Below are 13,082 nucleotides of genomic sequence, written 5' to 3' on the forward strand. Positions count from 1 at the left end.
ACAAAGACACGGCTGTGAGGGGGATTCTGGCCTCCCACAAGGCTCCTCCTCAGCCAAATGTGCTCCAGTGCCGAATGGCCTGGTTTGTGTCTCAGGAACAACAAACCTGTCAGGGATCTCAAACAAGGTGCCTTTGTTTTTTCAAGTAGCTTTTTCTTGGTTTTTTGAAAGATCTACTTCATCTCTTTATAAAATCATAGAATTTTTTGGGTTGGAAGGCACCTTTAAAGACAATCTAGACCAACCTCCCTGCAATGAGCAGGGACATCTTCAACTAGATTAGGTTGCCAGAGCCCCATCCAACCTGTCCTTGCATGTTTCCATCTCCCCTCTGGATAGTCCCCCCCGGTGTTTTACCACCCTCATGGTAAAAAAAAAAAACAGCTATTTTAAAACATTTTACCCCATATAAGCCAAATAATGGGGAAATAGTACAAAAGGCACACCTGAAGCCATGTCTGCCACACAGATTTTTCAGCAATGTGATTGCAACAACACAGCTGTGACTACACAGCATGAGTCTTAAGTGTTCATGCAAAAACATGGCTTTGCCCCTAAAATTTATTTTGCTTGGGATACTGGAATAAGCTACATTTACAAAGGCAAAACTGCACATGACATATGTTGCTTTGCCTATATGCTTAAGATACTTACAGAGACAAAACTGTCCAAAATTATTTATAAACCTGAAATAAGGGGAGAATATGGTATAATTTATAGGCAATGTGTGAAAATGAACTTGCTAATTCCATATGCTTTGAGACATTTTTACTCAAATTAAGTTATTCCTCACAAAGTTTGAGATACTGTGCTAACTCTCCTTCTCCAGTAAAACTACTTCACTTATTCTATCTGACCAAGTTCTTTGACAATTTTTGTTGTTAAAAAAATGATGGTTGATTTAAGTCTCCATTATTCCTGTAAGATTCTTTCATCTTTTACAGGTAAATATATGAGGATTAGAGCAAAGCTCAAAAAAGCCTGATTCTTAGACAAGCTGAAAGTTCACTAGTATAGAATATGCAACAGGCAGGTATCTTCTGCAAGGAACTGGGTAAGGGATGTGAACCTCATTATTCTGTAGCCAAATGAAGTGCCCTAACCACTTTTTTCATATGGAATTTCAAGAAGTCAGATTTGTATTGGACGCAAATTATAAAGAAACTTTGAAGCCTCCACAGGCAAATTTCCTATTTTCTCACACGGTTTCCACCTGCAGCTGTTGCTGGATGGACTCATTAACCCATTAACAAAAGAAACTAGCCAGAGAAGGAAGAGACACAGAGCATACTGGCTTTAAAGGAAGTGGTTTGCAATTCCCAGTCACTTGTAGATCTAGGAGTCTGTACAGAGACAAAGAATATGTGCTGCAGAAAGGCAGAGTACTCCAAAATATTTTAGTACAGAAAGAGATTTATGGGGAAAAAACACACCTGTGCTGATAAACCTGAGTGTTTCACCTGTATGTGCAGCTAAGTGCAGATGCAGCTCCTTTTTCCCTATAAGAATGCCTGTTCCCTGCCATACAGTGCTAAAGCGGTAAATCCTTGTGCCAATTTACAATGTTGTCATATACAGGAATGAGGTCCTCCGAGCCTCTGTTTGGGGTGAAAAATGTATAGCAAAAGCAAAATTATCTGATGCTCACATGCAGAATTTATGCACCTGGAAGATGCTCAGGACTAATGGGGAACCAATTGTGAAACCAAAGGCTGGCACCAAGGAGCGAGGAGAGCTGATAAACTACAAACTACAGAAAATGACTCTAAAGAACCTTAAAACTACGGGCTGGAGCTGCAGAGGAAGATGCATTCCCCTCATACAACCTTTTCTTTGTTCTCTGTTTGCATCTCAAGTCTGTAATATTGCATGTCAGGGACTGTCTACACTCTGCAGTGCTAACTGTTCAGCACAGCAGCGTTCCCATCCCTGTGAACGGCCCTCAGACACATAAAGCCTTACAAAAAACTATGAGTCTACTGCTAATAATCCCCTTTGAAATATGCTGGGCTAGGGTCCTGGAAAATGGGACACTTACAGTCTAGCACAGTCACTGGGAAGGTAGGGAAAGGTTTCCTAATGACCTCGCCCTACTACATGGAAGCCTCTGTTGAAAAGGCAATGCACTTGTGCAGGAACCTCTGTCCCTAGGTCCTAGAATAGATGGAGACTAGCATTATCTGTGCATTTGTACAGCATCCAGCTCAGTGGACACCTGCATGCTCCCAGAATAACAATGATGATTATCTCCATGCCATGTCCCGCTCTGAGGGATGGCAGTGGCACAGGCTCTTGGAAAGGGATCTGGAACAGACCTCTTGACAGACACTGCAGTCATGAGGAGCAGTGAAATAACTGAGAAGCTGCTCTGCCTGCTGGTAATGAAGCCAGCCTAGCAGCTGGCAGCAGCCTGATCTGTGCACACCCCAAAGCAGAGGAATGCCACAGGGGAAGTAGCTGTGCCATCCCATGTCTCCTCTAGGCTCATTTGTGGGAGAACCTGCCAATATCCAAATTGCTACAGAGGAAAAGGAAACTTCTTTTAAATGTGATACTGTGCTCAAGGCTGGAAGAGTGAGAAGAACAATTTCCCAGAGTTAATTCCAACCCAATGGTCATTTAAAATAATTGCACTATGGTCAACTTTAAAACTGTTTCCATTTCCCATGTGTGAATCTGCGCTGAGCAGACACCTCTGAACAGAAGAGTTAAATCCTGAATGCTACATAAGAGCTGCCACTGGGAACATAAACCTTGTTACCCATATTAACAAATAATAAACCATTACCCTGGCACTCTCCACAACTGATGGTTAATTAATTAGTGCTTAGAAAATGCACTGGAAAATTACAGTGCTATAGTAAAGTATTATTAACATTAATATAAGGGAAAATATTTTTTCTAGTATGTAATAATTTTTTGTCATGTAAGTAGGTACAAATTTGTTGGGAATGACCTTGGCAAACAGAGGGCAAGTGGCTGCCAGCCCAAGGTGACCATGTGGTTTTGTAAGCAGAAGTAGAAAATAGCCTTCCCACACATGCCTGCATACAAATACACTGTAGCTCACACCCCAGAGACACAATCTCCCACTAACTTGCTCCAAGCCTTGAGCTGCTGTGCTTCACATAAACTGGTAAGACTTGAGCAAAGAAGGATCTGCTCTATTCCAGATTGATAGCAGAAGCTATCACAAGAGGATAAAGATCACCAAAACCCGTTTTTTTGGTTAGCATGAAATGCTACTAGTTCAATCACTGGGATTGAAACCAAACTGAAAAAAAACTTCCACAAACCCAAACTAAAAAGAAATGCCATGACCCAGACCTTACTGATGAGCACAGTGGGTAGCTCCTCATCCAAGAACAGCAGGGTGATGCAAATCCTGCCATTTCAGTGAGCAGCAGCACTGGGCTCCCATGGAGCCATAGTCACTGCCAGCCTCTAAGATTTAGGTTGGCAGCAGGGACCTTGGCAACTCTGAGAGCTCTGGTGCCAGTTTGGGACTCCTGAGCTTTCTCTGCATCCTTATTATTATAAATTCTGCCCAGCAGCTTCATCCCAAGTCACAGATCCAAGAAGCAGGTAGCCCAAGGCTCAAGTACCTGGATCCTTTAGAGTCAGCACCACAGCCCCAGACTCTGGAAATGTAAAGGCCATCTTTGCAGAAATGTGCTGTAAATCTCAGCCAGAAATTAAAGATGCTTGCCTTGAATTCAACTGAAGATTAGTTTTTGAATTGTAAATTAGTATTTGGGACTCACAAACCTCAATTTAGTGGAAAAAATGCAGCTAGGTCTACATGTTCCTTAATAAGTGATGGGATTGGCAACAACTGCTTCAATGCTTCAATCAGGAGGAGAGCACTACAGGCGTTGTGCCTCTGCAAAACAATGAATTTCTCAAAACTGACAAATAAATGAACTCAGACTCAGCTCTTCATTTAATACTCGACAAGCATTAAATGGAGTGTTCCCAACTCAAGAAGCACTCATTAAGGAGCTCAGTAAGGCCAGATGAACATTTGGTGATGCAAAGCGTGACGCCATCCTACAGGACACAGCCTTGGTTGGAACAAGCCTACTGCAGAGCCCTGGATGAGATACTCGTGTGTCATCTCCTCACCTGTGCATCCAGTTCCATGATGTGAGCTACTTTGTTCCAGCCAAATCCCACAAAGCGCCTGTCATACTCCGGGCAGTCCTTCCTGACGACGACGTATGGCTCAAAGTCTGCTTCCCACTCCACGCGGTAGGGGGTGGTGGCTGTTCGCCACTTGGCAAAATTTGTTGGCGCATGCCCTTTCGTCCAGACGTGGTACCTGAAACAGACATAAATGGAGGGACGTGGGGAGGCAATTAGATAGAAAGCAACTTGGCGAGGAAACAAAGTATTATCTGTTAGATGAAATGCTCAAAGGTAAGGACATTAGCTTACAGTTCACATCATCATTTTTAGGACATGTCGGAGGCAATTTCTAGGACTATTTCCAGCACGCCTCCCAGACCTCAATGCTTAAACACATCTAGTTGGTGAAGGATAGTGTGAAAACAGTACCTCATGCTAATGTGAGAAACCATTACACAGTACCCTGTCAGTTCATCTGCACTACAAGGGCTGTGTCTTATTCCTAGCAACCAAGCAGCTGCATCGGTTGGTGCTCTAAAATCGGTGTGGAAATCTGCAGCACAGATAAAGTCCCTAAAATTAGCTATTTCCCCACCATGGTGACATTCACGATCTGTTTTACAGGCAATTTTATAATTTGCATGAGAGACACCTGCAGCTCTGGATAGATGTTCTATTTTATTAATTACAGTTATTACTATGGCAGGAACCAAGCTGCATAATTACATTAGTAAGTAAAATATTGCATAAAGGCTTTCTGCTCTAAGTTCTACATTGTGGGGAGTACTCCTGTGATCTTCAGTAAGGTAATCAATTTGATTTACAGGAAAAGATCCTTTTGTATTTTGCTAATCTAGTTTAGGTCACACAAGGTCTCTTCCTTGCACAGCTTGAATGCACCCCATTAGTGCCAGGGTCAATGACTCTCTCGCCCACTTATTCTAACACTTTCCAAAAATCAATGAGACAAGCTCTTTCTGCAGATTCACAGATTAATTAATAAAACAATGGCATAGAAGGTATCTGTATTACAACACTGAGATAGACAGGCAACAGGAGGGGCAAAACAAATATCCTGCCAATTTGTAAAGTAAGGTGCATTCAATTCACAGGGATGATTCACATACTAAAAGTGAAGGGATTTGAGCATTAAATATTGCAAAATTACAGCATGATGTAATGTTTAAATCCCAGAAATTCTCATAACATTGTAAGCCATTGCTAAAGTCAGGAATATAAAATCACTGCCTAGGAGTTTTCATTTGGACATATTTTATGGCTTGTAACAGGAGAATCAGAGGTGTTCAGCTTTGCTGACTCTCTAGGGCAGTGCAGGAAGACTGAATTATTATCATGGCATTGGGGTCACAAGTACTGTATGGTCCTTTGTATGCTGCATTTCTAAACTGTAAACAGGTTTTACCACTTTCGGGTATCTCACTTAGGGACCAGGAAAAACAAAACCTTTTTCTATTAAAAAACTGTGAAATAATGACAGTGACAGTGAAGTAATTCTCCAGAGATTATTAGCAAGCAGTGCCAGATTCACAAAGATGCTTATAACCCTTCATGCCCTTTGGAATCATGGCCAAAAAGCCTATCCCTTTTCTTGGCCTCTTTTGGAGATGCATGGCTAACCTAGCCAGTCATTAATGTGCAGCTATCTATGCTGGGAAAAAAACCCAACCCAACAGTCACTATGTGGGGTTTAAAATGATATAAGATTGTGGAGGGTGCTGTATCTTCTAAAATCCTACCTCCGGCATTTTGAAATTAATTATGATAATAATAATAATAATGACTGCTAAACACTTATGAAGTGATTTGTATCTTCAAAGCCCCATACAAACTTTAGTTAATTGAGAGATTCCTGCAGAGAAGCAGCCAAATGCTGCTGTTATTCTAGTAACACTCTCCCACTGATTTAAACAGGGGGTAACAAGATACTAACCATAAAAATAATTCAATTTCTTTCCACCCTTTTTGGAAGTATCAGTTTAAGCATCTACAGCAGCTCAAGTATAACCTCTGTGAGTCAAGACAGCAAACTAGCAGGGCAAAATAAATAATTGGGAAGAGACAATAAAGGGAAAATATGGAACTGGGGTTGCAGAGACAAAACAAAACAAAACAAAACAGAAAGGAAGGAGTAGATTTGATAGTACAAAACCAAATAACAACAGAAGTTTTTTACTTACCTCTTCAGAGTGATTGATGTGAGTAGAAGGAAAGAGAAAGGCAAAAGGACAGCTAAGGTCCTGACAAAGAGGTAAATGAATATTGGATGCTCAAATGAGGTGTACACACAATAGTGATGAAGGAGTAATTAGACTGAAAACAGACTAATTGTGAGAACATTAAGAGAATTGTGAGAGCATTACTGGATTACATCTGTACATACAATATATATGGGTTCATACACAGATAATCTGCTGAAACTAGGTCTTGGTCAATGGCTGATTACATGAACTGTACTGCAAAGAAAGAGAAGCAGATACCATTCTGTGAAGGTCCATGGAGAGGAAGCTCCTATTAAAGGATGAGTCATTCCAACAGACTTTACTATCGTTGATGCAGTTGTGAGAAGAGGTTCACTGTCTATACTGGTATTCCATCTCACAGGACAAATGAATAAATGTAATTTTCTGCTCAGGCCCTTCTCACTCAAGATTTAAATACACATTGAATTTTAAGGCCACACTCAATCTGACAATCCCTGGAGAGCTTTATGAAAATTGGGAACAACATATTTTTTACTATGCTCTCATTTTTGACAAATCCAAACCAAGTAATTCAATCTCCCTAAAATCACATTGAGTTTCTTTCCCACAGTTCATGGAAAACAAGTGGAACACACTGCATCCCCTCCTCCTCCATTTTGGATCCAATGCTTCATTTTGCTTGTGTTCCTGATTGCTTTTATTTAAAATAAAATTTCAAAACTATAGCAAACTTTGCTAAAGTTAGCAAAATGAAGTAGTTATTCTTCTCAGAGTGGTCTTCCTCCCTGCCTCCTCTAAGTTTCCCGTTTCAGTGAGAAAGATGAGTGAAAGAAGAACTTTCCCACTTCTGTTCCCAGATGCAAAATCCACATTTTGCTGGATTGTGGATGCAATCAGTTAATTAGTTAATCAGTTGCTGCTTTTTATGTTTTCTCACTACGATGATGTGTCTCCTGCCATCTGTGGTTTCCCCTTGCCTGGATGTGTGTGGGGATTACATTTGTGCCCATCAGCTCTTACCCAGGCCCTGAGCAGGCACATCCTTGGGAGAACACTCCCAGCCAGCAGCTGCCAAGGGAGCCAGCGAGCTGGCACAGAGCCCCCGCTGTGGCAGAGGGTTTCACACAGCACACCTTGCCAGCCACAGATGCTCACTTGTCTTCTCTTTTCTTCTGCTGGTGACTGAGGGATGTAATTGAGAGCCGTTGTGTACTTCTTAGCTGCCCAGAGGTAGAAAAGGTCACCATTTCAGAAAGAGGTGACAAAAGCAATTTCAGTGAGGAAAAGATTGTAATCTACCGTGTGGTGTGAGGGACTGGGATGCTGCAGGCACTCTCAGCAATCACTGTCACACCAGTCCTCCCCAGCTCACTCCCACCTGCTCAGCAGCAAATTGCAGCATTATTAAAGCACCTTGAAGGTTGGAGGTGGAAATTCTCAGCCCAGAGCTGAGAGCCCAGATGCTTTGTGGCTGTCTACAGATTTGAGCAATGAAATGAGCCCAAACAAACTGAGGAAGCATTTGTAAAATGTATCCTACATTAATATGTACACCAGCTACAGACTGCATGTCCTTCAAGTCCTACTTAACCTTGCTTTGGAAGAACTCCCACTGGTGTTAAAGACATTTTTGCCTGAGTGAGACTTGAGAAAGGATTTGCAAATCCAGCTGTGTACGTAACACACCAACATGCTGTTTAGCTTGAAGATGAAATCTGTAGTGGAAGGCCACCACTGTGCAGCTGACTGCTGGTGGAATGCAACATCTGAAAATCCTGAGGGTGTTATTTTCCACTGGAAAGACTTTTTCTCTCAACTACGGGAGAGGAAACTATTTTTTATCAGATCTCTTGTTAATTTTTATGTCTTTTGTATGCTAAAGAATGATGGCAGAGGGAAAATACTTGCTTTATCAGTATCCTTAAGTAACTTTCCAGAGGCATGCCTCTCTCAGTCACCTCAAGTTTCTGTTTCAAGGCAGTCACTGGTAGAATTCTGACACTGATCAGAATTATGTTTTTCAGACTCACACAGGCTGTCTGCTATGATATGTGCATGCAACCACATGAGGGAAGGGTGGCTGCTGCAATGAGAGAGGTGTGTAATATAGGAAATGGGAAAAGTGTGAGGAAAGCTCTAAAGTAAGAGAAGGATGAGAGAGGTATGATATGGAGCTCCTCCAGCCATGGATAATGCCTAGCTCTTTCATAGCTTTTATCTCTAGATCTCAAAATACTGCAAAAAGGAGAGGTGAACATTGTTACCTGTATTTCAGAGAAGGGGAACAGAGATGTAAGAAAGCAAAGTGATTCGTGTAGCGCCTCTCAGCAGGGGAGAAGTGGAGCTGAGAAGAGAACGCAAGTCTCCTAAGCCCCCTCTCTGTGCAACATCATAAGGCCATATTGTACTCTTCCCATTGCTGAGATGCTTTACAAATGTCTGCTAATCAGACCTTACCACACACACCCAAGAGATGGTTAACCCCTGCTAGCTGCATTTTAAAACTGAAGAGTCTGGCAGGTAATAGAAGTGACTTGTTCACAGCCACAAAAGAAGTCTGCTTCAGAGAGGAGTTCCAAATTTAGGTGTTCTTTGCTTCTTAGCCTCTAGTCAGAGTACTCTCTTACCTCTGCACGGAGGAACTCTAGGTATTTAAGCAGCTGTTTCACACTTTAAAAGAGCATACAACAAGCCTGTGTTTGTTTTCCCAGTAAGGAAGAGAACCAATGGGCAGAGATGCATTACTTTTGGTCACATGAGAAGACACAGCTACATAGATAGCATTTGGCAGCCAAAGAGTAAATTACACGCACTTGAGTGTAATGGTCACGCTTGATTTTGTAGCGCAATAAAAAATGATGAAAATAAAACAAATTTGATTTTACAACGGAAGTCCTTCAGTAGAGGACTGTAATACGAGATAAAATGCTGAGCTTAAAGACAGAATATATCCGCATGATTCTGTTCGCTGCCTCTCTTCGAAAAGGGAAAAAAATTCCAATAAGTTTCTTAATGCAGCTGACAGTGAAAGAGAAGAACCAAATATTCAGAAGAACATAAAAACCAGAGGTAATTACCACAGGTTAAAGAGTACTTTGCATTACCTGAATGTAAAGAGGGTTCCCATGTCCAACATAGATAACAGCTCTGCTTTTGACTTGGGGAAGGAGAGGCGGTAGCGCAGCGTCTCAAAGGCAGGTACAATCAGAGCTTTCTTGGTGTTAGCTAGGTCTAGCTGGATGACAGACTTCCTGGCAAAAGAGAAACAACAAATAAAAGCAGGAAAATTTTCAAATGAGCAAATCACTGAGTTTTTCAAAATAAAGTGCAAAAAATGGGTAGTTAGGATACTATAAATGTAACTATGGCCCATATCTTTTCCTACAGGTGCTTCAAATTTTCTTCTTTTGGTCTGCTGCTCTAAGAGCAGGGAGAGCAACAGAATTCCAAATGAGCTTGTGTGTTTGACTGATCAATGCTGATCAAACTGTTAGCAGCAGAGAAGTGCTCTACACTTGAATGGACTGGGATGCCTCTCTTTTTCCTTCTTTTTGCTGCAAGTTGTTCAGTGCAGAGACTGTTTTGGTGTGTGAGTGTGTGTGCACATATGTATTTCACACAGGGCTCTTTTCCAGGCAGTGGCCTTGGGATGACAGCAGAGGAGCAGCTTAGCAATCTCTCATCCTGCCTGCCAGAGGTGTTCAGCCTATTCTTTTCTAACAAATTAAAAGAAAAAGAAGTTACTTTTCCATCCCCCAACTGAATCTTACTATACCTGTCATTAGAAATAACTCTGTCTCAATTTTTATTTCATTATCTCCATATTTCATACCAGAAATATGCCTCTCTGTCCCTGTCAAAGTCAGTTCCCCTTAACAACATTCACCGTCCTGACTTTTATGTTACTGCAACAAGCAATCAAGGAGAATGTTGACAAGCAGCAAACTCTTTACAGCCTTTTAAGTTGAAGGAATTGGGATCACTGTCCTAATAACTGAAGAACCAAACAAACAATTTTTCTAAGCCCAGAATACCTAGAATTCATTTATACTGCCGTCACAGAAAATGAAGATGAGCACAACTACTTCATAAAATCTGAATTTTAGGAAATTCATACCACCCTATAGGCCTGTTCTTTATTAAGAAATCTGTTCTAGCTCCTTGCTGCAAAGTTTGCATTGTTTAAAGAGCCCCTGACACATTCCAGTTAACTTTTCACAAATGAAGGATTTTAACAGCATCTTATCATAAATGGTTTTGTACGTTCTTCTTGTAGCTTCTCCCTCACCATCACTACAGGCCAAGATACCTTCATGTCAATAGATGACTCCTTCACAATCAGCATTTGTGACCTTCCAAAGTTGTTGAGCAGTGCCAGTATACAGTCTTTATAGTGCTTTTAAATGTTTCTTCCCTTTCACACTTCTGAGAGCAGGGGATACTAATACAGTTTCTTTTCCAAAATCTAAGTCTTTCTGGTCTCTGTGCAATCTATCAGCCTTGAGCAGTACAGCTTTGGGGATTCAGTTCTAGGAAGGAGCAGGTAACATTTGCAGTGATGCTCATCCTTTGGGTTCTGCAAGGGAACAGCAGCTTCCATTTATGGCTGTTACTATAACTTTGTTTTATGGAGAGCTCAAAAGGCCCAGGCAAAATTCAAGGCCTTGCTGTGCTTGCACTGTCCAAGAGTAGGAAACAATCCTGGCCCACCAAAGTTTACAGTCTGAAGCTGACCAAAGCTGCAGCAGGCACAGGTATCAAGCACAAGTAACAGGAGAAACTGTCAGACAGAGCAACTTGTAATCCATCTAGTGCTGAATGTGACTTATTCTCTAATATATGGGATATAACCACAAAAATGCTGTTGATACCAGTGATCCTTTCTGCACATTCCCTGCTGCTCCTGTCACCTCCAAATTTCATACAGTTGTCAGTGCCTGAACTATTAGAAGGAATAAATTACAGTACCTTCATGAAGAAATCAAAAAGCAGAGGGAACAAACTGACAGAACAGCCTGAAATCAGTTGCACTGACAGAGGTCAACATGAAGAGTGAGGCAAGCAAAGAGAAACAGAGGTCTGGAAACAAGATGCTTGAGGTGCATCCAGGCAACCACAGAGATGTCGAGATATACTTCCAAAGTGAAAAAAAATAGCAGGACATTCTCTGCAGGAATATTTTCAAGAGATATGCGAGCATCTGAGGTGCATGTTGGTATGGTGGGTTGACCTTGGCTGGACACCAAGTGCCCACCAAGCTGCTCTCAGCCCTCCTCCTCTGCTGGGTATGGGAGAGAAAATAAGACAGAAAACAACTTGTATGTTGAGATAAGGCGGTTCACTAAAACAAAACCAAAAGGCTGAGTATGCACTTTTTAAAGAGAAAAATAGAAGATTTTATTTTCTCCTTCCCATCAAGTGATGTCTGGCTACTTCCTGGGAAGCAGGGCTTCAGCACACATAGTGGTTGCTCCAGAAGGCAAACATTCTAAATGATGAATGCCCTGCCTTCCTCTTCCTTTTCTCAGCTTTTATATCTATCTGAGCTGACATCATTTGGCATGGATTCTCCCTGTTCAATTTGGCTCAGCTGTATTAGTTGTGTCCTCTCCCAGAAACTTGCCCACTCCCAGATGGGGGACAGAATGCTGGAGGCATATTTTTCACTGATGCTGTGCCAGCACTGCTCAGCAGTATCCAAACCAGTGGTGTGTCATCAACACCTTTCCAGCTACCAAGGCAAAGCACAGCACTGTGATGGATGCTACCGTCACATGGGGAAAGACCTCCAGCTCAGCCACAACCAGTACAGGTGGTAAGGTCAAAGTGGAGGGCTCTCCAAAACGGAGCTGGGAGTCGAGGCACACAGACAAGAAGAAGCCCAGCAGCACTGATCTCTGAGTAGAATCACCTGCCCTTGAGGTGGACTCTGTAACATAAAAGACTGATGCAAAGGGAAGAAGAAATCACTGCTGACATCCAGATGTTGAACTTGAGAGACAAACGACAACAGAAGCCATTTAAACTGTGATAATGGCAGGGAGGACTTGTTAGAGAAAAAAGCACCTTCCATTTTCTTCTCACAACTTGGCTAGTGGTCTGCTCCTTGGACAACTAGCTGAAATTCTAACTTCTTCCTACTGGAAGCAAATCTACCTTTTCATTTTTCTGCGGGATGACTTTTTCTTCTGTTTTGAGTTGAGGTGCTATTTGTTTGTTGGCTGGTTCTGTTACCATTTGGGAATAAGAAAATTTTGTTGGTGCTGCCATAATGATATCTGGAATATAATGTAGGGAATACATTTGCTTATTTTGCAAGCTAGCACTGGGTAAACTAGGTAATTCTTGCACTATCCTGATGAGGGCTGTTTTTTGGATTCAGTAGTATTGATTCAGTATCCACTTTCCTTTCTTATTCTTTTCCCCCAAATTCAAAATAAGGATTTATGACTATGAAGAACTAGCTCTCTTTGTGCTAGTGTTGTCCAGGAAACCATTTCCCAGCTATCTTTGTGTTCAGACCTATGTGTGTCATTCTGACACAGTGAAGGTTGGGTTAAATTTTAAATCTAATCAATGATATTTTTCACAAAGCAGTGAAGAAATGAATCTTAAATCAGAAGAGTCTCCTCACAGGTTGAATGAACTCCAGCATGCTGATATCAATCTTCTCATCTGCATTGTTCTTTTCAAAAATTAACACAGAATTGTCACCCTCATATAAGTAGATAG

The 13,082-nt window shown here is 41.6% G+C and overlaps 1 protein-coding gene across 5 annotated transcripts in view; it reads right to left on the reverse strand.

The window, feature by feature from the left end:
• The window catches only part of LARGE1 (LARGE xylosyl- and glucuronyltransferase 1), a 278,856-nt gene that overhangs the window by 11,038 nt on the left and 254,736 nt on the right, over positions 1-13,082 (reverse strand). For all 5 annotated transcript variants that reach the window (XR_004061190.1, XM_030960519.1, XM_030960517.1 and 2 more), the window contains 2 exons: positions 9,455-9,601; positions 4,126-4,321 (listed from right to left, as the gene is read on the reverse strand). Coding sequence is in view for 4 of the 5 variants with exons in the window: in XM_030960519.1 (XP_030816379.1) it covers positions 4,126-4,321; positions 9,455-9,601 (343 nt within the window). In the remaining variant the exon portion in view is untranslated. The remainder of the gene's footprint in view (positions 1-4,125; positions 4,322-9,454; positions 9,602-13,082) is intronic.

Source organism: Camarhynchus parvulus, chromosome 1A, assembly GCF_901933205.1.
Source record: "Camarhynchus parvulus chromosome 1A, STF_HiC, whole genome shotgun sequence".
In the NCBI taxonomy this organism is placed as follows: Eukaryota; Metazoa; Chordata; class Aves; order Passeriformes; family Thraupidae; genus Camarhynchus; species Camarhynchus parvulus.